At 42.7% G+C, this 27619-nt stretch overlaps 1 protein-coding gene across 1 annotated transcript in view; it reads right to left on the reverse strand.

Annotated features, from left to right (window-relative positions):
* Window positions 1-24971, reverse strand: part of LOC148501650 (kunitz-type protease inhibitor 1-like) — a 39509-nt gene extending 14538 nt beyond the window's left edge. Inside the window, exons 1-10 of the mRNA XM_088450180.1 lie at window positions 24793-24971; window positions 23252-23327; window positions 22231-22375; window positions 15459-15509; window positions 12659-12813; window positions 9218-9362; window positions 8880-9050; window positions 7404-7436; window positions 6740-6865; window positions 1447-1497 (exon numbers count right to left, since the gene is read on the reverse strand). Coding sequence (XP_088306306.1) covers window positions 1447-1497; window positions 6740-6865; window positions 7404-7436; window positions 8880-9050; window positions 9218-9362; window positions 12659-12813; window positions 15459-15509; window positions 22231-22375; window positions 23252-23327; window positions 24793-24971 — 1132 coding nt within the window. The remainder of the gene's footprint in view (window positions 1-1446; window positions 1498-6739; window positions 6866-7403; window positions 7437-8879; window positions 9051-9217; window positions 9363-12658; window positions 12814-15458; window positions 15510-22230; window positions 22376-23251; window positions 23328-24792) is intronic.
* Window positions 24972-27619: the final 2648 nt, after the last annotated feature.

A 27619-nucleotide genomic window follows, 5' to 3' on the forward strand; every position in this document is an offset into this window, starting at 1 on the left:
TCCCGACTGGGTCACAATGCCAACAGATGAAGGCAAGTATATTACCCTACACTCCCTACCCGCAGCCTAAACCTCCCTCCCTAGGGAATCGATATGATCAGCCGCCAGATCAAATACAGACAGCGACGGCCCGGTGGGTCGAAATCCCGACACCTCGAGGCAAGTACCCTAACCCCCCCTTAGGGGTGCATAACCCTAACCTCCCCCCTGGTGCCTAACCCTAATCTCCCCCCCATGGGTGTCTAACCCTATCCCCCCCTCCCCGTGCCCTAAATCTAACCCTCCTGGGGGGTGTCTAATCCTAACCTCCCCCCCTAGTGCCTAACCCCCTCTTCCCCTAGCCTAACCTTCCCCGGGGAAGGGGGTGTCTAACCCTAAAACTCCCCAGGAGGCTGCCGGTCTCATAACTACATCCCCTCCCTAGTGCCTAACCCTAACTATTTCCCCCCTTGGTCCTAACCCGCCACCTAGTGCCTACCCTGCTACTTACCATCGGGATGGCGGCAACGGGATTCTGACTGGTGTCGGAATTTGACGTTGGCATTATGAGCACAGCATCCCAACAGCTTGGATAATGACTGCATCCCGTATCTATAATGGGTACAGGTAGTAGGAGTTCCTGGGTCCAGGGTGGCCCACACCGCACTTCGGCGTTAACATTGCTGACCAATTCGCCAGGAAAATGGGCACTGTGCCAGTAGACTCTGGCACAAACTAGTGTCCAGTGTACTGCTGCACGTTGTGCGCTGCCGACCATCGGCTAGAGAGGAGGGGACCCGGGACGTAGACTGCACATGGACCCCCTCCTCTCTTAATACACCCCTGCTGAGACGCCTACTTTCAGCATCTGTAGACACTAATACTGGCTGGTGTAAATTCAGACGCCACCACCAACTGCACCAGCCTTATAGCAGCTGTAGATTTTCTGTCATGTATATGAACACTTTAGTGACATGCATGTGGCACTCCCATAACATGGGTTACCCAGCACTTTTCCAATACCGTACATCTCAATCGCAACTGCTTATGCTGGCTGTCCCCTCTACATTTATAGATTAAGTTGTCATCTTCCGGTGGCTTCTCTGCAAATAATACAGCTTATTATAGTTTTTAGCACATCACATTACCCCCAAGAGCAGCTTTCCTTATACAGTACAGTCTTGGTAAGGGCTCTGCAACACTGGAACACCCCAATCATAAAACATGTCATTTACAGTTAGGAGTGAATCCAGCCCAGAAACACTATGCTGTGCTACAAGGGTGGGCAGATTCTGAGCTGAGAGGGGGCTTATCGTAGCTCAAATCCAAATTGTAACATCAAAATAAAGATGCCCAGAATTCACTCTGAGGAACCTGATCTCCTTAGTGGGGTGCATTATGGTATATAGGCCTTGCTCATTCAATGGCCCCCGCTTATTCTATAGTCTCTTGCTGTAATGCTTATACCTTTACTGTTTGGAACATCCAGTTCCTGCAACTTCGTAAATCCTTTATCATCTAGAAAAACAGGAAAGAATATATAGTGTGAGTAAGCAGATGGTCCCATTAAATGACAAAAATGTGATGAAAGTATCACATCTGATGCATAAAAATTATATATAAACATAAAAAATTAGTTACAGTTGCCTCCGATTATCAAAACCATCATGTATACAGGTGGCTCTTAGGAGAGAATAACCAATCACGAGGTGGTCAACCACGTAAATATCAACGTAGAAGGCAGACACCTCTGTATCCACATGAATCAGGTTCATCATACTCTACTTCGGATACTGACTTTACTGATGGCCAATATCCGTCTACTAGGAATATCGATTTTTTAGAACAAGGTGTTGGACAAGAACAGAGTATCAAGGAACAAAGAGACCTAAGATTAAGAGACCCCACCCGAGGAGGGGTGGATACAAGGAGACGCGCCCGCAAGAGACGGATGTGAGTGTGGTCTTTAATTTATCCAAAATCCCTTTAGATAAAGCAGAAATTAATTTATTATCTAGAGAGCTTTCTTTTGTACCCACCTTTCAACATGGCAGCTTCAATCATACTGTTGACTTACATAAGTTTGGAAGGAACCTCAGATTGAAGGAATATTTTGATGACACTGTGACTTTATCTAAAAAGACTTTATTCAAAAGAAAATCTGTTTTTGACCCTCAGTCCCAAAATGCGAGTCTTAAGACTTATCTTAGGTTGGTACAGAATCATATCTTGGTTGATCCATCTTCAAAATTATATAGAAACTTACCTAAGGAAGAGCTATCAGCATTAAAGCGACTAAAAGGGAATCCTAACATCGTTATTAGATCGGCCGACAAAGGAGGTGCTATAGTGGTACAGGATTGGGTAGACTACGACACAGAAATATGTAGACAGTTATCAGACAGTGATGTCTACCTTAGATTAGACATGAACCCCATTGCCGACATTAAGCATAAAATAGATGCGTTTTTGAGTGAAGCTCTTACACACCGTTGGATTAATAAGGATGAATGGGGGTTTCTCATGGTTGATATGCCAAAATGTCCTATTTTGTATACGCTCCCGAAGATTCATAAATCTCTATCATGTCCTCCAGGAAGACCAATAGTGTCTGCTATTGGTTCTGTATTACAACCATTAGCGGTATTTGTTGATAGTAAACTTCAATCATTGGTTCTGCATAGTACAAGCTACATACGTGATACAAGCGACTTTTTGCAGAAAATTAGTTCAGTGTATAATATCACCGATGACATTCTTCTTGCCACCATGGACGTAAGTTCCTTATATACGGTTATTCCACACCAAGATGGTCTGAATATCATAAGAGATGCCCTTGCTAATAGTCCTGATATTGATACCCCCACTGAATTTATTGTGGAACTTGCTGCTTTTGAATTGAAATATAATCACTTTAAATACAAAGATACATATTATATGCAACTAGCCGGAACAGCGATGGGCTCTAATTTGGCGACCGCTTATGCAAATTTGTATATGACACATTATGAGGAGCGGAACATTTATCCTAAGTTTGGAAACAGAATTATTTTTTATTGTCGTTTCATCGATGACATCTTCCTTTTATGGCGTGGGTCTAAGGAGTCGTTTATGGAAATGGTTTCAAGTTTAAACGCACTTGCCACCCCGATCCGTTTTACATGTCAAGTGGATGCCCAATCAATTAATTTTCTTGATGTAATGATTTCGATTAATAATGGATGTTTGTCCACGTCATTATACAGAAAACCGACGGATCGGAACCTTACGTTGCTTCCATCAAGCCAACATCCTCCTGCCCTGAAAGAAAATCTACCTATTTCTCAATTTCTCAGGGTGATGAGAATTAACTCTAGTTCAAACGAGAGAGAACTACAGCTAGTTGAGATGGCTTCCAAATTCAAGGATCGAGGATACACACATGGAACTTTATCCAGATGTTTAACAAAAGCTCGTAATATTTTTTCAAGAGAGAACACTGAGACCTCACCTGAAATTAAGAAACCACATGATGATCTATACCACCAAGTTTGATAGTAGTTCATATAAAATCAATAGATCCTTGAATAAATTCTGGCCTATCCTGACTTCAGACCCGCTTTTACCGTTCAAGAAAATGGGTCCCCCGATGATGGCCTATAAAAGAGGCCCCAATTTGAAACAATTATTAATTAGACCAACACTATTTCCCACGGATAAATGTACGAAGATAGAACTGATGACAAAAAAACCCGGTTCCTACTCCTATGGCAATTGTGTGACATGTAGATCTATGATCACAGGTCCAACTTTTCCGCATCCTCATACTGGCCGTAAAATCAAAATTAATTATCGGTTGCATTGTAATTTAGATCATCTTATATATATCTTGATATGTCCCTGTGGGCTTTATTATGTCGGTCTGACTACAAGAAGGTTCCGTGATCGTATGGCCAACCATCGTTCTTCAATTAGGGCTGCTCTTCAAACTAAGTCCACAGACAAACCAGTGGCCAGACATTTTATGGAGAAGAAGCATCCGTTGGCAAGTTTAAAGTGCAAACTTATAGACTGGATTCCCCCACCACAGTTGGGTGGTGATAGACTGTCATCATTGAAGAAAAAGGAGTGTTTCTGGATATATACGTTGGACACTGTGGCTCCACGTGGCCTTAATGAGCATAATCCTCTTGGTGTTTTTATTTACACCTTTTTGATGGTGGTGGTATATTTGTTTTTGAATCGGGTGACTTTTTTTTTAGGGGTATGGGTAATATATATATATATATATATATATATATATATATATATATATATATATATATATATATATATATATATATATATATATATATATATATATATATATAGCTCACTATTTTTTCTAATTTTTATTATTATGCACATTTTGTGTTAGATAGATAGATAGATAGATAGATAGATAGATAGATAGATATATATATATATATATCTATCTATTAATATATTCTTTGGACATTCTATCTTTGGTGTTTTAATTTTATTCTTATTTTTCTATACCGGTCACACTTTGGCTTTTTTTTGGTATACTATTGCTTTTCGCTTCTGTTTATTCAGCTTGAGGATAGTACTTCATCATATAATCTCATTTATGTGATGATTTAATATTTTTGGTTTATTTTATTATCATTTGAGCACTTATTGTGTAATATATTGTATATTTCTTTGATTAAATATCCCATATTATGATCCTGTCATGTGATCACTTTTTGTCTGGTCCCATCCTTTATTTGATCTATTCTTTTAGCATTTTGATGATCCTAGTTTCATTTATTACACAATAGAGTAGTTTATTGATATGATTGTATCACATTTTGGTGTTTGTTTTTTGATTTGTTGATGTATGGGCATTTTTGCCCTTACTTTCCGGTTTTTGGCTTCAAATATGGCCGCCGGATGTTGGAGTGTCTGCTTTCAGTTGATTTATGGTTCATTGCATCATATTCAGGTGCCCATCGTTGAGTTAATTGATATCACATGGGGATGTGTGGCTGGGCTTGTTTAAATAAGCATGGTCAGTGACTCTGACCTCTGCTGCTTCCGGAGCTCTGAGCTCCATGTGTGTGCTGTGCAGGTTGCTGTTGCCACTATGAAGGATAAGGTAATGTGTGTCCTGCATTCCATTCAGTTACTAATATCAGTATTGTTGTGCTCAATATTGAGTCTGTTTAAATGATATATTGCTAGTATATACACTTTAGTTTACATGCTTTGGTTTTAAGCAGCCTGGGTTCAAGCATATGAGCCACAGTGTATTGTAAAATGTTTATATTATCATTAGGACTGACATTGTACCCTCAGTTTATATAAGATGTTGCTCTATGATATTGGTATAAGTGTATACTTATGTGTTTTCTATTTATATACTGTCTGATATTGTTTGGAATTGCTTTAGATAGTTATGCACTCTGGGTGCTTTGTCATATAAGATGGTGTTTATTTATTTGGCACACATATATGTGTGTTTGAATATATGAACACCTGTTTGGTAGATATATAGGTTCATGTATTTTCAGATTCACATCAGGTGCTTGCATGACCATGTATGCATGTGTTCACATATATGGGTATATACATGTACATTTATATTTGCATATATCTTCATTTGTTCTTTAAAGGTGATGTTAACACGTCCATATCCTCATTGTGCCAGGCAGCGATTCTGATACAGTATGTTGAACATACATATGATTTCGACGTATGTAATTATTTTTTGCTCATTATCTTGTAGGATGGGGCCAGATAGACATTGTCACCATTTCACTTATGTTTTTTTGTTTATTCATTTGTAGATCTATTAACTTGTGATTTGAAAGACACTAGTCTTGAAAAAGGTCAAACTGGACCGAAACGTCGACACAACCAAATATGGTGTCTGACTTTAACGTCAAAGTTTTTTGAAGAAAAATGTCTCAATAAAATCAATAATTTTTAAGTGAGTGCCTTCATCTGAGAAATTCACAGATATTTCTTATATTTTGGAAGCCAAGGGTTTGGAGAGCACCCTGAACATATAATGAACATATAACTTTTTAAGGTGTGAGTGCAGTATATTGGAATATATATATATATATATATATATATATATATATATATATATATATATATATATATATACACACACACACATACTGTATATTATAGAACTACTGCAATCACCACTCATATCTGGGGTGCATGTGGTATTGTTTAAATAAAAATCATATTTATTATAAACACTCCGAACAGTATTCTCTATACTTTAGAATCAGGGCATGTTCGTTTCAATTGTTGCAACATTTAAGCTGACCAACTGCGCATAAATCTTCCCCATATGGTCAGTCCTAGCCTATCACTCAGAATTGTGAACATGGCAATTGCTATCACATTAGTGTTAAACATAAACTATGCTTCCTGGTTTGAGGATCACCTGCACACAGGCTTTTAAAAGGTAAGACCTCCACCAAGCATTTCAGCTATCAAACACATAGGAAAGCACCTAGTACAAGTTGGATTAAATGAGCCAACACTGGGGTGCATGAGAAGATTTATTAGAAAATTAAACAAAATACATTGATCCACTGCACTTAACACTCCTGTATCTGGTACATTAACAGCACTCTAACTCCTTCTCATTATTTAAATTTCCCTTTGTATTTGTCAACAGAAATAATTCAGTCTGCTTACAGTTACAGGTTGCAGTTCTGTGAAGTGGTAACAGCCTAATTCAACAAGAAGGCAGAGCCCAGGAGGGAACACTCACATCTATCACAGAAAGACTCGTCAGAATTATCACTGCAGTCTGGAGTATTATCACATTCAAGACCAGCATCAATGCAGCATCCATCAGCGCAGTGGAACTGTGTACGAAGGCAGTGCCCATCACACACTATTAGACAGATAGTCAGGGTAAGTATAGGATCATAAAACAGAAGTTACACTCCAAACAAACATTTTATCATTTGTGACTGTAAAAGATCTGTGCATTACATATAGTCTGCATGAAGAACATGGCTATAACTTGAGGAATAAGGGAAAAGCAGGAGGAGGAGAGGAGAAAAACTGTGGAGGAACGCCCACTCCCGTATAGAAAATATGGGGTTCTTACAGAAAACCTCACTATCAGAGTGTCTAAGGATGAAACAGAAACACACACTCACTAATAAAACTTGCTGATGGGCTACAGACGGCTTGTAGTGGCCACAATTTCCCAGAAAACGGCAAATTATGGTACAATCTAGCCCATAGATTATGGTAGGAGCTTCTGCGAGCGCATCGGCCTTTGTGCTATTTGATGAAGTGTTTGCCTTAAAAACACTTTGCAGGACTTGTCATTATAGCACACCATCCATCCAAATACACACACCACAAGGTCTCATGATTCATTCAAAACTCAGGAGATGGATAGGGAAAGTGAATTCTTTTACCTGGCTTCAGTCTCCTCCCCTTACTGGAATGGTCTGGAAAAGAGGAAATAACCATATTACAGACATTCCCCCATTATGTGAAGGTCAACAAGGAGGAGTTGAGGAGTCCTGTTAAAAGCATGAAAGTCTTTAGCAGTTCTTATTACACAGTATATCATTAGAGTGAACTTTTGTGACAAAATTACCGCCGCTGTAGGCAGTGCTGCGCATACGCTGCTTTTACGGATGTGACAGTGCATGCGCAGCACTGATTACAGCTGCGGTAAGTTAGAGTAGAGAGGGAAAAGTATCCATTTCCTGAAAAGCTGTCATCGCAAAAATGACAGCTTTTCGGAATAGATACTGATGGAGCGGAGGAATGATTAATTCCTCTGGTAATTAGGTAGAACTCCATGCGAGCTCTAAACCTAATTACCTCCAGAGAAAGTTTAGGATGATGAATAGGCCCCATAATATAAAACATTTAGAAGAAAAATTGGAACCTGATTAAAATGAGGTCATCACGTTTGTGGGATTACCTAATCGCGTCTGCACTGCGCAAATCACACCTAATGTGCACAGCGCAGCCAATCGCAACAGGACAGAAGCGGACTTGGAACAGTGATCAGTATCATGAGATGGGAGAGGGCAGAGCAGGTGAAGTAATCCAGGTCTATTTATTTACTAGCAGTCTCATCAGAGGTTCCCAATCTCCACCATTACAGTCCACATTTTAAAGGATAACCATGCTTGAGCACAGGTGACTTAGGCCCTGATTCAGAGCCGCTCGCAAGCGGCAGTACGCTCGTTCTGAGCGATGTTCGCACATCTGCGCATGCGTACGGTTTATAATACGCATGCGCGAACCAGTCAGTGCGGCCAAAAATCGTTAGTTTGCTATATAGCGAAGGCCTGCTATTTTGAGTGACAGGATGAGGCGTTTGTGGGTGGTAACAGGGGAAGGTGCTTGAAAACGGGGAGTGGAGATCAGAACGCAGGCGTGCTTAAAGGTCAAAGCGGGCGTTTTATGGGTGTGCATAATTAATACAGCAGCGTCATTGACCACGTCACTTGGTTGTTTTATAGTCAGAACTGCTCGCAATATAGCGGTAGGAAAAACCAACCACAAGAATAGCGAGCAGCTCATACCCTGTTCGATGTACTCGATTAATCTAATAGTGGACATGACGTATGATGCGAGCGGCCAGGGGGCGGTTTTTTCAAAATTTCGACCGCAAGTTTTGTTCGCTCGTTCAGACAGAGGCGTCAACAGACTGCAAAGAGCGAACGGTTCATTTGAATAGTCACCCCTTTTTTTTGTTTTTGAATGAACGACCGCAAATAGCGTCCGGCTCTAAATCAGGGCCTTAGTTAGTACCTCAGTTCACTTAACCATGTGGACTCAAGCAAGGATATCCTTCAAACCTGGATTATAAGGAGTTTGGGAGTTTAAAGAAAATTTGTTTTTCTTTTAAATATTAAAATCTGTAAACTAACCAGATAAATTAATGCAGGTTTGCCTACAATCCTCCTTTCGGACGTAGTTGTTGTTATTTGGGTTGCACCCTCCAAATGTAAACTCCTCACAGTCATTCACATCTGAATTATACCACCATCGCCGGAAGGAGCCACGGCATCGGCCAATTTTTTGTGGAGCAAGGCAGTACTCTGAAAACAGAAATGGGACAGTTGAGGGACTGCATAGTGAGTGAAGATAATATTAAAAACACACACAGACCAGTTTTCACTGTAAATCCAGCACTCTGAAATGACAGTACCACAAAGCATTTTTTCTTTTGTACCCAATATGATATACCATGTAAAACACCACTCACCCTCAGTTTGCTCATTTGTCAGCACGGTAACAGTGACAGTGGCTGAACTCTGCTGATCCGCAGTGTCAGTGATGATCAGCTGGAAAACGTACTCTCCTATCAGGAGGTCAGATACCTTTAGGAATGCTGGCTGCTCCGGGTCTTGCTGCAGATAAAGTACACTTCACATGAAAAGATGTCACCCTATACAAAAACTTCACTGTACAAAATACACAGGGGAAATTGCATTTAAAAGTGGTCATTTGGTGGAGATTTTTATTTTTCATGTATTCCTAAATAACTGCAGTTTATACCTGGGTATCTACTCCCACAAACGATGGCACAATACAGATGTGTCCCCATACACATATCCGTTCTGAGCCGCCTGACGCGATTCCCATGATAGGCACTTTCTCCTTATTTGTGCGTCTTAGTTAGCTTATAGTCTACTTGGTACATCAGATTATAAGAATTTATTTTGCAACAAAAAACTAAAGTCACAGATAGAGCATAACTATACATGGCGCGAGTCACTTGTATCAGGCCCGTCTTTTGCCTTTTTTACCCTGTGTTATGTATTTTTTTTTTCCTCAATTTTGCTACTTTTTCCTCTATTTTTGTCTTACTTCCTTCATAATGTACTAGGTACTTAGTGTTTGGCACAGCTAAGTTGCAAAGTCTGGGTTGCGCTAAACTGGTCTATTTGGCACAATTTAAAGGATAGGTGTATGTACAAAGCCAGATTATAGGAGGGGTGGACCGGGCGGTCGCCCAGGGGCCCCCACTACTGCAAATATTCCCTGCAGGGAGCAGGGTCCCGCCAGCATAGCAGATATGAACTTGTTATATGTTGTTGGTCAATGTTCCCGCCACAGTGTATTACATAGTCTGCTGCTGTCTGCCAGGAGCCAGGTCCCGGCAGTGTAGCAGAAGCTGGCAGTCAGAGTGCAGTCAAAGTAAGGGGCAGGGCCAGCGCTTCCATTAGGCAGCTGCCTAAGGGCGCCGGGCTGAGGCTGCCTTCTAGAGAGGGCATGGTCTTGCCTCTGCCGGAAGTCACTTGCAGACACCCAGTGAAAGCTGCTTAGTCCAGCAGCGGACGCCCATCTACACCCGCCCCCCCAGAAAAGGCAATTAAAAAAAATCCACAAAGCTAGACCTGCAGGAGACAAGCCGCAGCTCGCAGCACCTTAGTCCAGGTCCGATGAAGTCACCGGCCGGCCCACTTTGTCTCCACTCTCCAGTGACAGTCTGCCTATGGTAGTGGAGGATAGATACCTTTCACGTCTGCCTATGCTCTCTGGCTGCCAGCAGGGCCGGCTCCAGGGCTAATAGCACCCTGTGCCGTCCAAAATTGGGGACATGGCCTAATTACCAAAGGCCACGCCTCCTTACGTGATGTTATCTGAGGAGCATGCCCGCATGGCACGCCTCCAAATAACGTCAGGCTGGGGGGAATCTCACTAGCTGGGCTTCCCCCAGCCCACTCATGGCACTGAATGGATACTGCGCACAGCTGCGCCGGTGGGGTCCCCCCCCCCCGATTTGTCCACCTGCGGGCCACTTCGGCCCACGGGTGGAACAGCTCAGGTCGAACACCCCTTGAGCCGGCCCTGGCTGCCAGTACTTGAGCGGCTTTGCCCCTCCTCCTAGGGACACAGGCTGTTCCTTGAGGACCTTAGGAGGAGGTAAGTAGGCTGGGGGAATATATATATATATATTTTTTTTTATTTATATGTGTTCTATCTATATCGCTGCAGCTGTAATCCACCGTGGTGCTGTACAAGTCGCACTTTTGAGCGGACATCGGCCGCTCCACTGGACATTAGAGTGACCCTGTGGTTGCCCAGAAAGTCCGACTGCATATGGCCACAGGTGTCAGTGGAACTGTCGACGCCGTCCCTGACACCAACACGCCCACCGATGACAGTCACCGGCCAGGACCGCCTATCGGAGTTGCATGGATCACCATGCAATTCTAATTGGTGTTCCCTGGTGGTAACCATTAGAACATATGCGCAGAGCATGCACAGACACCCAGTGTTTTTATTGCGTCCACCTCTGAGTCAGGCCCTATCCATCTATCTTGTGTCCCCTGACTACACTAGAGCCTGCCTGGGTGTACCCACAAATGTTGCACAAAGGTTTTTTACATACTTTTTTTTGGGAGGGGGTGTTTATCTATTTGACAGTGGCAGCTTTAGAACTTTTAAGATGCCACCTCCAAACTTCCACCTGAGGGGCTAAAATGTGCGTGTGCAAGTTTTGCCTAGAGTGCCGAGTAACCTTGCACCAGCCCTGGTTAGGTGTATAACAATGGCGGCTTTAGCGCACATGCATGGGAATTGTCACGGGGCCCCCACAAGTCTTTATCTGGCCCTGTTTATGTGGACATACTTCAATTTCCAAAGGTTAAAATTAACCCCAAACAAAATCTAAATTGTTCTTCTTTACTTCATCTCTCTCTTATTCATGAGAATGTAGCCTATGAATTAAATGGCATCACTTAGTCATGTCAGCACAATGCAACCCCACCTTATACAATTTAGAATTCCCCCCAAAAAAGCTTCTTCCAATGCATTGGATCAATAAAAGCTAGGAGTGGATTTTAATAGCAATGTAGTAGCCATAACCAAGCACTCCTTACACAGTCGTTCTTTCTTCCTCTACTACACTTCCTGGTAATTAAATTAGAACCATATTATTATAGTATTCTTTTATGAGGCATATTTTTTTCTTCTAGAACTTGAATATATTTTAGTTAATGGACAAAATACCTTTAAAAGGGAGGTCAGTACCATCATCCCAGCTTAGTACATATTCAACTTTTGCAGACACCATTAATGTATTAAAATTAGAAAACAGGGCTCCAAGCAGGTTATTGTACATCACAGGCCTTGGCAGAGCAAAATAGAGCAACACAGACTTAAAAATGTTATCCTCTGTCAGCTATACACAACCCCACTTCTAAGCCCTTCATCAACAGTTTTACTGGTAAGATGACTTGTGGGCTAAGGACCCAGCCACCATATTAAGGCAGCAATCCGATGAAAAAAAAAAAGTTGTCTGTTTTGTTTTTTGGCATATATAATTGTTGCGAGCTTTTAGAAAATGTTGGTATTTACTATTTTTCCTTAGTATTGGTTTTCTGCAGACTGCTAATAAGGTAGTCCCAGGGGAACTGTACAGTTTTCTGACATTTTTACATTAAAATAAGGATTTTCCCTACATTTCTTCTAGCCTGGAACTGCGAACTAAAATCTGTATTAAGGTATCGCAGTAATCAATGGGAGTTAACGTAGAGTTATAATTGAAGGACACAGTCGTGGCTGCAGGTATTTAACTCATGTTAAGCAATTTCCATTCAACTCGTGGCCAATTGCATCTCAGCCCATAGAGTTAACATTCAACATATGTCTACTTCGAGGATTAGTGCTTTTCTCTTGGAACAGCCAATAACTTTACCTCTATAAGGACAGAGGGGTCCCCGTGGTGGAGGCTCCAGTCATAACTTACGATCCCCTCTTTATCCCAGCTTTCAATACCGTTCAAAGTCACCTCTTGAGAGGGCTGAGTTTTTACATCTCTGTTTACTTTGGCAATCGGAGGCTCATCGTCCCCTAAGGAATAAAATACACATTTTATTTCATTTACATGTTCCAGAAATGCACTTAACAAGTATTTTAGAAACACAGTGAAGAAACAGAAAATAAACCACAAAAGAACATGTAGTATTAGTATTATTCAGCAATTAAGAAATACAGACAACCTGGGAATGGAAAAGAACTTGGATTTGCTAGTACAGCTACATTGGAGAAACAAGTTTTCAATTTGATGGAATATTCCAAAAAGAAGTACAGAAGATAGGGTGAAGGTAGAAACATATGGAAGGGTTTGGGGGTGGCAGAAGAAAGGGAGGATTGAGGGAGTTTATAACAGCATAAGAATATAATATACCAGACTATAAACAAAGGAGTGCCAAAGACATCATTGTTAGCAATATGTAGAGTTCCAGGGATTAAGATTCATCTAGGATTCCTGAAGAATCAGTCACATATGGCTGTATGGCTGGTCTGTCAGGGTCCAGCCTATGAATGCAGTAATTACTGTAACTAGATTATGAGATGGGGAAAGCACTGCAGCTAGGGGAAAGCGTTTGCATATCCTAACAAAGTTGAAGACTGCTGAAAACATATTTATGCAAAATGGATCGCATTGACATGTTGGTACCATAATTCTACAAAACCAGCAAGAATGATGCTACATTAAAGAGAATGCTGCTGATCTCCCTTGTAGTTAAGGCGGGTATCCACTTGTAGATATACAAACGACAGCACGATTACGACATTGCAATCGTGCTCTCGTTTGTGTAGCTAGTGATGTGCCTAGACTGAACGTTCACCTCGTTCCGGCACATCCCTCCTCCCCGCACATGCTGAACCTGACGAGATAGTCAGGTTGACCTGCATGTACGGGCGATGTTGGATGTCCGAAGCGACCAGTGGGCACGCCCATCGCTGGTCGCTTCTGACCAAAACATGCCCGATGCATGCACGATTTGCAAGCGATTGCACGATAACTATGTCGTTATCATGCAATCGCTTGGTTAAATCGCTAAGTGGATACACCCCATTAGGCTAGTAATAAATGTATCACAAAACATGAAGGAGGTCGTCCTGAAGAGGCAGTGGCCACGGCTTGTCTATTAACAGAATCTGTGTCTGGTAATACCACACTCGTCTGGGCCAATCTGGTGCTATCAGAAGCACCTTGATCCCTTCTCGCTTGATTCTTTGAAGCAGGTGCGGAATGAGCGGAAACGGAGGGAATAGGTAGACTTAATGAAACTTCCACGGAGCAGTCAGTGCGTCCACTGCAGCTGCTCGTGGGTCCCTTGTTCTGGAGTAGTAAACCGGTAGTTGGTGGTTTAACCTCGACGCCATAAGGTCGGCTTGAGGACAGCCCCCACCTCAGAGTTAGTTGCTGGAATACCTGAGGATTAAGTGACCATTCCCCTGGATGAACATCCTGCCGACTGAGCTAGTCGGCCTCCCAGTTTTCTACTCCTGGGATGAAGATCGCAGAAATCACTACCGCAAATTCCTCTGCCCAAAGTAGAAATTCTTGTTACCTCCCTCATGGCGGCTCTGCTTTTTTGTGCCGCCCTGCCTGTTTATATACGCCACAGCAGTGGCGTTGTCCAACTGGACTCTGATTGCCTGCCCCTCCAGCAGCGGATGCGCCAGCTGGAGAGCATAAAATACAGCGCTCTCAATTCTAGGATATTTATGGGCAATCTGGCTTCTCGCTGCGTCCAGTGCCCCTGAAAATGCTTTGCCAGAGTCACTGCTCCCCAGCCCCTCAAGCTTGCGTCCCGTGGTGAGGAGGGTCCAATCCCACACCGCAAACCTTTTCCCCACCAGCAGGTGGGAAAGGTTCAGCCACCAAATGGAGAGATGTTAGAGTCTGAGGCGTCAGGAAAACTCTGATGGAGAAAGAGGTGGGATCCTGACCACTGGGAGAGGAGATCCAGTTGAAAAGGACGGGCGTGAAATCCTTGCATACTGAATCGCCTCGAAAGCCGCTACCATCTTCACCAATAAGGCGGATACAGAGATGTACAGACACTTGGCGATGTGTTAAGACCAAGCGCACCATATGCTGAATGGAGGCAGCTTTGTCTTGAGGCAGGAAAACTCTTTGCTGCACTGTGTCCAGTATCATTCCCAGGAATTGTAAACACTGTAGGGATCAGGGAGGGACTTTTTGAAATTTAGTATCCAACAGTGTTGCAGGAGGATGCTCTGAGTTAAGCGAATGTCCCTTAACAGCCGAGCTTCCGAAGAGGCCTTTAATCAATAGATCGTCTAAGTATGGAACAATGACGACCCCCTGACCATGCAGTAGGGCCATCATTGCCGCATAAACTTTTGTGAATACTCTTGGGGCCGACGAAAAGCCGAAAGGTAGGGCCTGGAATTGAAAATGCGACTCTAGGACCGCAAAACGAAGAAAAGCCTGATGGAGGGGCCAGTTGGGATGTGGAGATAAGCGTCCTTTATGTCTAAGGACACCAGAAAACTCGTTCCTGTCGAGACCCGCTATAACGGATTGGAGAGATTCCATCTTGAATTTGAAACCGAAGATGAGTGTTTAAAATCCTTGAGATTGAGTATGGGTCTCATGGAGCCGTTCGGCTGGGCACCACAAACAGGCTGGAATAAAACCCTTGACCTCTCTGGTGGGTCGGAACATTCACTATTACCTGAGACAATAACCGTTTTTTGCATTGTCTCCTGAATTTCTCCTCGTTTTTCTGCAACCAGAGGTAAACCGGTTTTGAAAAAAAACGAGAAGGAGGTTGGACCCCCGAAGTCCAATTTCAGGCCGTGAATAATGATGTCCCTGACCCAGGCGTCCTGGCAAGACTGGATCCAAATGTCCTTGAAGCGTAAAAGGCGCGCCCGACCCTGGGATCCCCCAAATGAGAAGGAAGGGCGTCATGCGGCAGGCTTGGCAGCTGCCTTGTACTGCTGAGTGTTGGAGGCGGCTGATGCTGAAGCTCTACCTCGGCCTCTGGAACCTCTTGAGAAGGCTGGACTCCTCTGGAACGCCTTTTAAATCTTCCAGAGCACGAAAGGATCGAAAGGAGGGACCTGTCAAAGGTCTTCTAGTAGGAGGAGGAGCTGCAGATGGTAGGGTAAGTGGATTTCCCACCTGTAGCTTGTGAGATCCACTTATCTAACTCCGATCCGAAAAGTACCTCCCCAGTAAAGGGAAGGGCCTCTACCGCTCTCTTTGACTCTGCATCTGCCTGCCATTGACGCAGCCACAGAGCCCTTCTAGCAGATATAGCTAATGCTGAAGATCTGGCGGATAGATTACAAATGTCCTTAGACGCTTCTCCAAGGAAAGCAGCCGACTCTGCAATCTGTCGGCTAACTGAATTAAGTCTTCAGTTTGCATACCTGTCTTAATCCCCTCAGCCAGCTGCAGCGCCCAGGCTTCAATGGCCTTATTTACCCAACAACTAACTAGTGCTGGACGCATCAAAACCACTGCAACTGTATACAAGGATTTTAATGTGTTCCCATCTTCCTATCCGAGGTTTCCTTTAGGGAAACCGCACCAGGCACCGGAAGCACAGTTTTCTTAGAAAGACGAGCTACTGACGGGTCCACTGCTGGAGGAGTTTCACATAATCTCCTACTGTCAGTGGAAAAGGGTAATAAGACAGATATTTCTTAGAAATTTTAAATTTTTTGTCTGGATGTTTCCATGCAGAAGACAGAATCTCATCCAGCTCTTCTGATGCTGGAAAGGTAACAGACTGTTTAAATCTTTTACCGAAATTAGAGTATGTAGAGGTTACTGAAAAACCATCTAATTTCAGCAGTACGCCAGGTGTTGCATGTAAAGCATCCACGACCACGCCCTGAGATGCAGGTTCGGGGTCCTCAGGAATGTAAGTTTCCTCTTCCTGAACCTCGCCCTCTTCAGTGTCCTGCAACTCCTCATCTGACTCATCCCAGTGCAAGGGATTATGAATCAATCTCTTACTATGGACCTGAGCAGGAGAAGAAGCAGGTGGAGCCTGGGACATTGCTTTTGTAAGTCCCTCAACGGATCTGGCCAGAGAGCGAGCCCAATCTGGTTCAGCTGCTGTTTGTCTCAGCCTCTCCCTGTCCTTACGAGCTGATTCCAGCTCTGATGACAGATTTGATATAACTGCAGTCAATTGATCAGACCACCTAGGCTGGACTTCAAGATTAGTATCTTGAGGTAAAGACACACATTTATCACACAGTAAGGAAGCATTAGATTGTCCCTGTGTGAATTTTTCACAAGTCTTGCATGAAAAAGACTTTTGTGCAGCTTTAGACCCCTTGGTAGACATGTCTATAGTACAGACACCACACCCACGCACACAGAGAAAAGGACAGTAATGCAATAACAGATTTTTCAATCACACTACACAGAGACCTGAAAGGGGCACAGAGGGAGATAAACTATAATGCTTGCAGCGCTAACAGAATAGTGCTGATAACAAGAATAAAAATGCAAGTGCTGATACACAGAGTACTACTAGCCTGACTCCTGACACAGCTCTCTCTCCACCCTGTAGTGCGTGTAAAATGGGCAGCAGCGTCCTTCTGGAAGCGCTGAGGCTGCTGGGAGGCAGGAGCAGAAGGGAAACTTAGGCTCCTCCCCCCCCCCCCCCCCCGCTATGGCGCTCTCAGCGCTAGCGGAGCGCACTGTGAATGCCCGCCTAAATACTTGTCCTGGCTCCTCTGCTAACCAGGGAGCCAGGGAACACTAACCTTAGCCCTGCCTGTGCTGCCGACGGCGGGCATATGCTACTGGGTCCCACGACATGCATTGCATGCAGCGCGCCTTTGGGTACCCCAGAGACTGAGGTCTCTGTAGCAGGAGACCTCAACGCAAACCGCATGCAGCAGCGGTGAGGATCTCCCCGGCAGCTCCCTCGTCGCAGACAGGCAGGGGCAGTAGGCTGCTTGTCTGTCCTCATGCTGTAGATAATATTTCTGGAGCCCTAAGGAGGCTTACGTCCAGCTCCCAGGGCACATTTTTTAGACTGACCTGGGGGGGGGGGGGGGGGGTATAGAGGGGGGAGGAGCTAGCTCCCAGTAGTTTTTTTATTTAAAGGTGCCAGCTCCCGGTTAACACACTCCTATACCCCATTGTACTGAGGCTCCAGTGTCCCCTGGTGGATGAAGGAGAAATAGACAATTATGAAATAAGCAAAAAAAAAACAAAACACAAACAAACAATCAGAAGCACTGTACTGTAGAGTAAGAGTGAGGATTCTTGTGGATTTAGCCAACTAGAACAAACACCAGACAGCTCTCATAATAGGCATCATTCAAGACAACTATGAAATTCTCAAAATTGCAAGGTTTTCATGTGCAAGCTGTCAACTTAATAAAGTCGTCAATAATAATTTATACACATATATATATATATATACCCACATATAAACATGCTTAAATCAGTCCGCTGATGAAACATAATATTGTCTACTCCTCATAAGGGATGAGGCCCTACAGGGCATCTGACACAAACAAACAGTCAATATGCCAATTATGCAGTAATTCTTACAGACACAACTTCATAAAAGGTGATTCATAATTCATAAAGAGAGGAGCCTACCTAATTGCCCTAGCAGGAGAATCATGTGCTAAATTAGTTTAGGCTATTGACTTGTCAAAACCTAAGCATGAGATGGCTGGTCAGAGGTAATCCTGACAAGTGATCATGTTCTTGCAGCACTGGTTGATAAACCACAGGTGTCTTTACCTAGTCAGTGGGCAATGGACCAGTCCATGTAAGGGGTGATCACATCTCAGGTCCTGTAGGTCAGGCCTGTGATAGTGGAGAGGTTATGGCTACCTGGTTCAGATCTCTCATAGTGAACGTCTGACCAACCAAGAACACTAGTAGATGGAAGGGAATCACGCAGCCTGTAGGACAGACCTTCGTTTTATAGGGATTTCGTAATCCTGTCTAGATCTCTTTTCTTTTCATTGGTATAGGCATTTGCTGACCTAACTATCAAGAGCACACGTGCATCCTTACTAGAACATTTTCAAATCATCCTTTAAAAGGTGAAGTTTTATTTTTAGAAATGTCAACCTATTTACAGTTTGCTCAGACTAAGGGGTCTATGTACTAAAATAACAGACCAGGCACAATTATTATCTATCCATTACGCAGGGGATATTTTCATTTTTAATGAAAATATCCCCGCTATGTACAAAGGGGAACTCGCAGGGACAGTGGTTGCTGTAACCTCAGTACCTGTGAGTTATATCCCCAGAAATTTGGAAAAGTATTTCACAGAAGTGAGATTTGTCCGGGGGAAGCTGACACTGCGCATCCACACAGTGTCTGCTTCTGGAGCTGACAAAGATCTCTCTCCTGCACCTGGAGTTTCCATAGGCTTACAGTAGTTTACATGGTGTAAACTAACGGGGATAAACTCAGAGAAAGAAAAAAAAAAAAAAAAAAAAATTTGCTTTTTGGAGTTTAGTACATCTGAAGTCCCGGCTTTCAGTAAGAGCTGTCCTTTGCGAATGAGGGACGTCCGGGTCTATGACCCAGAAGTCCCTCTGGAGTCCTTCTGTGCATCCACAGAAAACACACAGAAATCTGAAGATGGCATTACCCTCTGCATTCTGGGGCTGGACACATTTGAGAAATGCGATCAAACTGCGTTTTTCACATTGCTGCATCCCGTCCTAAAAGAGATGGTCATTCAAAACGCCTCTAGGAAACGGATTTCACCAAGACTGTATTGTTTTGTGGTGCCTGACCCGTGTTCAACACATTTATCTAGATATGCAGGAAGTTAGGTATGTAGGTACGACGGGTATCAGAGGCATGTGTCCCAGGTGCCCGCAGTCATTGAATAGGGGAGAAAAGTGATTTGAATGGATTACTAGTACTTTAGTGCTAGGCATGCCCACTATGCAATGAACATGCCCACACTTGACCCTTTTCCTGATTTAAAGATGTCCAATGTTGGAAGGTATGCTAAACACAGGTCTGACACAAAGTACAACATACAATATTCAGTATAGATGAGCAGACTTTTGATGACCCAAACTTATAGTTCGGTACTCTGTGGCAGGCCGTCCCTATCTGCTGTGTGCCGTTCTTGGGGAAGGAATGTGAACATAAAGCTAAATTACACCAGCAAAATTTCACTGGCAAATTAGGAACGAGGTTACTATTTCACAGAACAGGTTTCACAATTTTCAATCATTACCGCAATTGAGGTGTGTGCGAGTCATATTAAACCCATTACTAGAAATTAGGGCTAGCTACCCCTGGGCATTTGACTTGATGCAGGTTCAAACAAGAGAGAAACAAGAGAGAAGGGAAGTCACTATTTTGACCTTAATGTGTTTAACGTGTGGTAAATTGCACTGACTGTAGAAAGTATGGAAAAGCTTGCAAAAACTGGATGTAGTCAGTTTACCTACGATCGGGATGTCGGCGGACGAAGTCCCGGTGCCGGAATCCCAATCTGCAACCACAACACCGGCGCCGGAATCCAGACATCAGATGAGAAGCCAATGCCGGAACCTAAACAGCTCGCATACCGATCATAAGTATAGCGGCCAGGGTTGGCCATTAGCCAGGGCTGGGGGGGGGTTAGGCTGCGGGAGTGGGAGGTTAGGGTTAGGGTCTTGGCACTATTAGAAAAAGTAATATAGTGGTGCGCCCTTTAACCAGGGATCATGAGTGGATTAAAAGCAGCTGACATAAAGGGATATTGCCAGAACCCCTTAAGAAAAGCAAATGAACAAGGAATGAATGTCTGCGCTTATAACCACTATAAAAAGTGCTCCTTAAAAGCTGTTTTAACAATTTATTAGCAACATAATAATTAAAATAACAAACAACATAGAACTGGAGTTCCTAGGATATTAGATACAATATTAAATTAGCTGAAAAAATTTAACAATCAGTGCACTGAATGATGAATTGAAATGAGTATCCAAAAAGATAGTCCCAACTAATAAAAAATACTGTATGTATCTAAAAAATGACTGAAAAACAATAAAAGAATGTCCCGTTTATCAAAATGTATGAGTACATAATAAAATTCAGTAAAAAGATGTATATATGCACACCATATATACAGTATAATGGTGTATTAATAACCTTTCCCCATCTCCAGGGGGGTAATATCCAGCAGATGAAACAGAGTAGCAATATCACCCACCACTCCCTTAGGTGGAATATCACAGATTTCCAGAAATCCTGGCTTGTAATATATGACCTTTTGATAAAACTGCTCCCCACCTCTGGAACGCTCTCCCACTCCCCATCAGACTCTCCACCTGTTTGCAATCCTTCAAACGGGCTCTCAAGACCTACTACTTCATCAAAGCCTTCCAGCTATCATTCTAACTCCTTGCTACATGCTCCTTCATCCCCATCTACCCCATCTGTGTCAACCCAGTTTGTCTTCCCCCACCTTTTTAGAATGTAAGCTCTCACGAGCAGGGCCCTCTACCCTCTTGTGCTTCTCCCTACTTTAGTTTCATCTACTTCTTACTCACCACCAGGGCACCTAACACTTTGTTGCTTATGCTCTGTTGCTTATCTGGGTGATATGGTCGCTAATGTAGCAATATATATTATCCATGTCCTGTATTGTATTGTTCTGTAAGTCACTTGTATACAAATTTGTTTTTGTACTTTGTAAGGCGCTGCGGAACACTTGTGGTGCCATATATAATATTATTATTATTAATAATAATATTATATGCACTGCCCTATCACCAGAAGCTGTAATTATATATAGGACTTGGGAAGCAGGTTTATGATAGGTCCGGACTACTAGGAATCCACCAGTGTATGAACTTATATTAAACTAATTCTTAGAGTGAAATAGTGACTATAAAATGAATTGCAGTTATTGATATTCACAAATACGGCATTTAATAAAGACAATCTGTAAATATGGGATAAGAGTGACATCTAGTGGCAACAAGAGAGACTACAATATGAGTGTGTTACAATTCTGAAACATTGTATACAGTTACTGCAGGTGTAACATGGGTAGCACCTCTTATCTATTAATTTAAAGTACTACAAGACTGGATTATATGTGAAATTATAATAGTTCTAATGTGGGTGAGGATATTTTGTTGTATACTCACTCCAAGCATAAATTGTTCTTGACTAAACTTAGTAGCACCCTCATTGGGATGTAGATGATATCCTGACAGCCACATCCCGACATGGGACTATAGACAGGCATCCAAATCCCGATACCTATCAATAGCCCCACTACTAAATCCTGACACCAGTTTTACCGAACGAAGGTAAGCCGGGTGCCTTGGCGTGTACCGGGGGGGTTGGAGGGTTAGGTTTAGGGACCCCCGGGGGAACTTGGGGTCAGGCACCCCCCCCCCCCCCCCAGTAGGGTTAGGGTAGGGAAAAAGGGGGTTAGGCACCACTAGAGGGGGTAGGCATCCCTAAGGGAGGGTTAGGGATCTTACCTGCTGGATTCCAAACAGTCGGGCTACCGCCGTCAGGATTTGATCCGGCGGCAAAACAGCTGCCGGCATTACATAGAGATTCCCTCTCATTACTGACTGCTGTACCTATAAACGTTCTGACACTCCTGCTCACAAGACTGCCTACCTACAAGACAAACAAGTATATGATGTTCTCCTTACAGAACAGGCCCAAAATGGCTATAAATTACCAAAGGAATAAATTCCATAGATGGGGGAATAAATCGGGGAAACTCCTTGCAATCACAATATAATAAACATAATAAAATAATCACAAAAAGGTCCCCAAGACCAAGACCTGGGTTCATACCATAAATACTACTGGTAAACTTATTTCTGACCCTGTAACTATTTGTAAAGAATTTATGCATTTCTATCAATCTTTATATACTGCAGTCCCTGATAATCCAGATGAGGTTTATACATTTTTAGAGGACGCTCGTCTCCCTAGACTCTCTCCGGAGAAAAGGAAATATCTCGATGAACCCATCTCTGATGAGGAGGTCCTTAAAGTCAGGAAATCCTTACCAAACGGTAAAAGCACTGGCCCAAATGGCTTTGGTGCAGAGTTTTACAAAATGCTTGGAGCTGAACTGGCTCAGACTTTAACAAAATTGTACAATTATATCCTTACCTCCGGAGAGATCCCACTTCAGTTCAATGAGGCCAAAATAATTGTGTTAGCGAAAACCAGGCAAAGATCCTTCTCTAGACTGGTCTATCGCCCTCTCTCACTTTTTAATCAGGATTTCAAAATTCAAACCAAATTGATGGCGAATAGATTACAACCTTTCTGCCCCACCTGATCTCGCCTGCTCGATGTGCTCAGAATAGACAGTCTGTACAGGGACTCTGCACGGCTATTGTAGCCATTTCGCATTCTCATATACACAAAGGGAGGGATAATCTCCTTATTAATTAGGGTGCTTCATTCCCGGGCCAGTAAAAGTGGACAGTTTCCCAAAACTTTTATTTTCTTCTAAAGAGACAGGATTTCTCTCACCTTCATAGACTTATTTCCAGATTTTTGTAGAACAATAAAAAAACCTCGATTTATCTTCCGCAAATTAACCCAGCAGCTGCAGAGAGGATTTAATCTGTCTGACATCAAGCAATACAACCTGACCCGTCTCCTTCACTTTGCCATTGATTGGATTAGAGGTTGTAATATTTATATAGATGTCACACTGGAATCACAACTATGTTCTTCTCTTTCGCTTAACTACATCCTACATGCACATCTCTATACACTCAAATCACTCCATTTACATAATATATTATTAACTTCCACTCTCCAGGCCTGGAAATTGGCTAGGAAAACACAATCTCAATTACGCACTCTTTATTCCTTCCTTTGGTAGGAAATATGGAATTTCAGGACAGCACTGCATCTTTACCTTTTACAACTTGGTCCTCTCCGGGTATTTCCACTATTGGGGCGGGATGTAGCCATGGAAGAAATGCAGTCAAACCCCCAAAATGCAGGTTTGACACATTTCTCATATGCACCAAGCCCCGAATGGATGCGGATGGCGTTACCCTATAGGCTTCCCTCTGCAGAGTGCTATGTGAGGAATCCAATGGGTTCCCTCCCAGCACCCCCTGTGGCGCGCGCGCCCTTCTGCGCATAGGCCCGGAAGTCCTCATTCACAAAGGGACACTCTTACCGAGAGAGCTGTACTTTGTGAATTTCTTCATCCATCCCGGCATAGCCAACGCCGGCATGTATGCAAAGAGTGGCGGGATGCATTGTATTCAGAATGCGATGCGTTATGCATCCCACCCTTAGACAGTTACCGGGATCCTCCACACCACCATTTACTTTTCCTTAAAGTATAATCTTCAGCATCAACACAGGTTTTCCTACTTTCAAGCTGCAAATTATTTAATATCCATACTTCCAAAGTTAAATCCACAAGATTTAGTAAATTCTCTTGTCCAATTTGTCTCACAATCTCTCAGTAAAAATAATAAAACACCCTTGCGCTAAATAAAAAAGTATAAGCTAGTACAGGAACAATCATATATCCAAAATTATAAACATATTTATTATCACAAATATATTATACACTTCATGGACCGGTCAACAAACAAATAGTACTAAAATATCACATAAAAAAAAAGATTTCCGTAAAGGTACAAGTATATATATTATAAAAAAATTAATTAAATATACTTGAAAAACAATGTTATACTCTGGATCCACTGAGTCTAATATAGTTGTAGGGGGTAAACATTAAACTCTAAATTGGTTTTAATTCACTGTGCCCGCACAAAACTCGTAATCATTTGAAGAAATTCAAGTGTCCTTCTCTTTAAGTGTATAGAGAGAGTCTCTCAGTCTGTATAGACTGTAGCCGCAATCAGTTTAAATAAAGATGCCCGATACATATCTCCATATTATCCGTACCAAGGGACCTGTGCCGACGGTAATTGGGTCTCCACTTCGGGAGATCCAATAGCTCCCTCTGAGCTGATCGGGGGAGAGAAAAAGGAATGAGGGAGGTATAGTTAATCCAACAGGAGATTTTTTCCAATTAGTACCTGTCAGGTTTAGAATGTCCTTTGGAAAGCAGTGGAAATGTCTCAATCTCAACCTCACTTAACAGATCAGGTCCGACAGTGCAATGTATATCAGTCTCTCCGGAACTCCCGGCAACAGCGGCAAACGAGTAGGTGTCACAGATTTGACCCAAGGGTCTAAAGAAAAACCTCTGATGCATTTTGCACCATAAATAGGAGCTTTTTCACACTATCTCCACTATATATGCTTGGATAAGAATCCAACTTGATCCAGAAAGTGAGCTTCCAGGGATTAGCAAATGGGATACTCAACCACCATTCCCTTCTCCTACTAATATCCTCAATACTTTTCATTTGAACCTAAAGCATATTCCAGCCAGTTCCCATTAGGAAATGCCATATAAAGTATTACACAGAGCATAAAGACACAACCTGATTGGTCACTCTGAAGATGTTAATTGCCCCAAGTGCTTAGGTGTGGAGGCAGATCTTAGGCATTGCTTTTGGGACTGTCAATACATCCAACAATTCTGGACAGATTTGACTCTATGGTAATACCACTTTAGGTAAAACATTCCGCTGCACAGGGCCTCAGGCATTATTTCGCTATTTAGATGACCAACCCGATATCCCCAGAGTTGATTAAAAATTACTGCAGCAGTTTGAAGGAAAACCGTCCTTCAACAATGACTCCACGATTCTGCACCAACTTTAGCTATGGTCACTCCTAGACTCCTTTTTATTTGGAAACAACACTGACATCTAAATTATTTCAATGCTGGGGCAAATATATTCAATTTCAGACATTCGCCTTTGTCTACTAAACTAGCTGTTAGGCGTTGCTTCCAGCACACCTCGTGGTTTTCTTATTAGCTAGTGGCTGATCACAACCCTATTACTCTTGAGCCCTTCTTTAGACAACCTCTCTTTCCTATCTTTCGTCATTATCCTTTTTCTTTGCATATCTCCTTTGACTCTCCTCTTCCTTACATCCTTTTCCTTTCATTTTTTATTTGTTCCATGGATGGATTGGCGGCTGGTGGGTCTCAGGTAACCACCCATTGTGCTGGTTATTTGTAATTCTGTTTCGCGTTTCTCTCCTTTTAATCTTTTATTATATGTATTGCACTAAGACTACTTGCCAGTCTTTCAATTGTTTGGGTTAATGTAACAAGGGTTCAATACCTCCCCTTTCGTTTCATATATTGAATCTACATAACCCACTGAAGATAGTGACATAACTGTCTGACTACCTTAGGGATTATTACTCTTCCCTTTTTACCTTACCCTTTACGCTAGTTTTTCTTGATTATACAACATTGTTATATATGAGAGATAGAGAGAGAATATGAATATATATTATAATATATATAATACATACACACACTATTGTACTATGCAAAGCCTTAATAAATATATTTTGGCAAAAAAAAAAAAAAAAGTCAGAAGCTGATTGGTTGCTATGGGCAACGTTTCCACTCTTTAGAAGGCGTGATACATCTACCCCATAGTTATTAGCTCTTTGATGCCTTCATGCATTGGGTTTGAAAATATTTAATACACCAAATAATGGGGACCATGTTTCTGGTGTCTCACATCTGTAGCTTGTGACAATGTTGCACTGACTCCTGTGACGCCAGTAATGCTGAGCATACAATGGCAGGATGCATTAAGCATCGCATTTTGCATGTGATGCATCCCGCCACTCATCGCATTAATGCCAGGTCAAATAACACTGGCATGCATTAACTAAATCACAAAGGACAGCTCTCCCGGTAAGAGTTGTCCTTTGCGATAGAGGAAGGACTTACGGGTTTATGACCCAGAAGTCCTTATACACATGTGTCGAGTGACGTAAAGATGGCGTTCTCCACTGCATCCAAGCCCCAGAATGTATCGCATTCCAGAGCTTTGTGTATATGAGGTGAGCAGCCAAACTCACGGAGGTTTGACTGCAATCCTTCCCATAGTCAGATAAAATGTCTGTCAGGCCAATAGACATTTTATCTGACAGCCTAGCACCAGCAGATATTGTGGTAATTCATGGGGCGGTATGCAGCAATGTGAGAAATGTGGTCAAACCCCCAAAATGCGGGTTTGACCGAATTTTTTTATATGCCCCAAGACCCATATTGCAATGCATTCTGGGGCTTGGATGCAGTGGGTAACACCATCTTTTGATGGCGTTCCCCTAGAGAAGCCTAGAGGCTTCTCTTCGGAGAATGTGGCGAGAGGGATCTAGATTCGTGCATGTTTCTGCACATTTGCAGAATGACACCAGAGGGACATCTGGGTCATAGACACGGAAGACCCTTATTCGCAAACAACAACTCTTTCCGAGAGAGCTGTACTTTGTGATTTTCTTCATGCATACTGGCGTAACCAAAGCCAGCATGCATTCGAAAGGTGGCGGAATTCATCACATTCCAAATGCAATGCATCGTTCATCCCGCCCATGGTGAGATATGTCACAGTGTATGGCCACATGATATCTGCGTTCCTCACAAGGGGAGGAAACGTTTTCCCATTCTTCCCCTGTGAAGGAACAGATGAAATGTTGAGCGGTCGGCCACTGCTGACCAATGATTGGGTCAGGCATGTTGGAAGATTTTCATGCCCAATCATAGGATCATCACTGAGCAGTCACGGTTATACAATATGCAAATATCATCCCAATCTGTTGATAACCTGCAGATCAAACCAAAAATTGCATAATGTATGCCGGGTTTAAGATTCAGAATGTACAGCATAACTTATCCATGTCTGCCAGTGCTGAACACCATGGGGGAAAAAGTATAATTTTTGGAGTTTATAAGTCACCGTAATTACTATACAGCGGTTTGGATGG

This window comes from Taudactylus pleione, unplaced genomic scaffold, assembly GCF_031769625.1.
Source record: "Taudactylus pleione unplaced genomic scaffold, aTauple2 ptg000509l, whole genome shotgun sequence".
Lineage (NCBI taxonomy): Eukaryota > Metazoa > Chordata > Amphibia > Anura > Myobatrachidae > Taudactylus > Taudactylus pleione.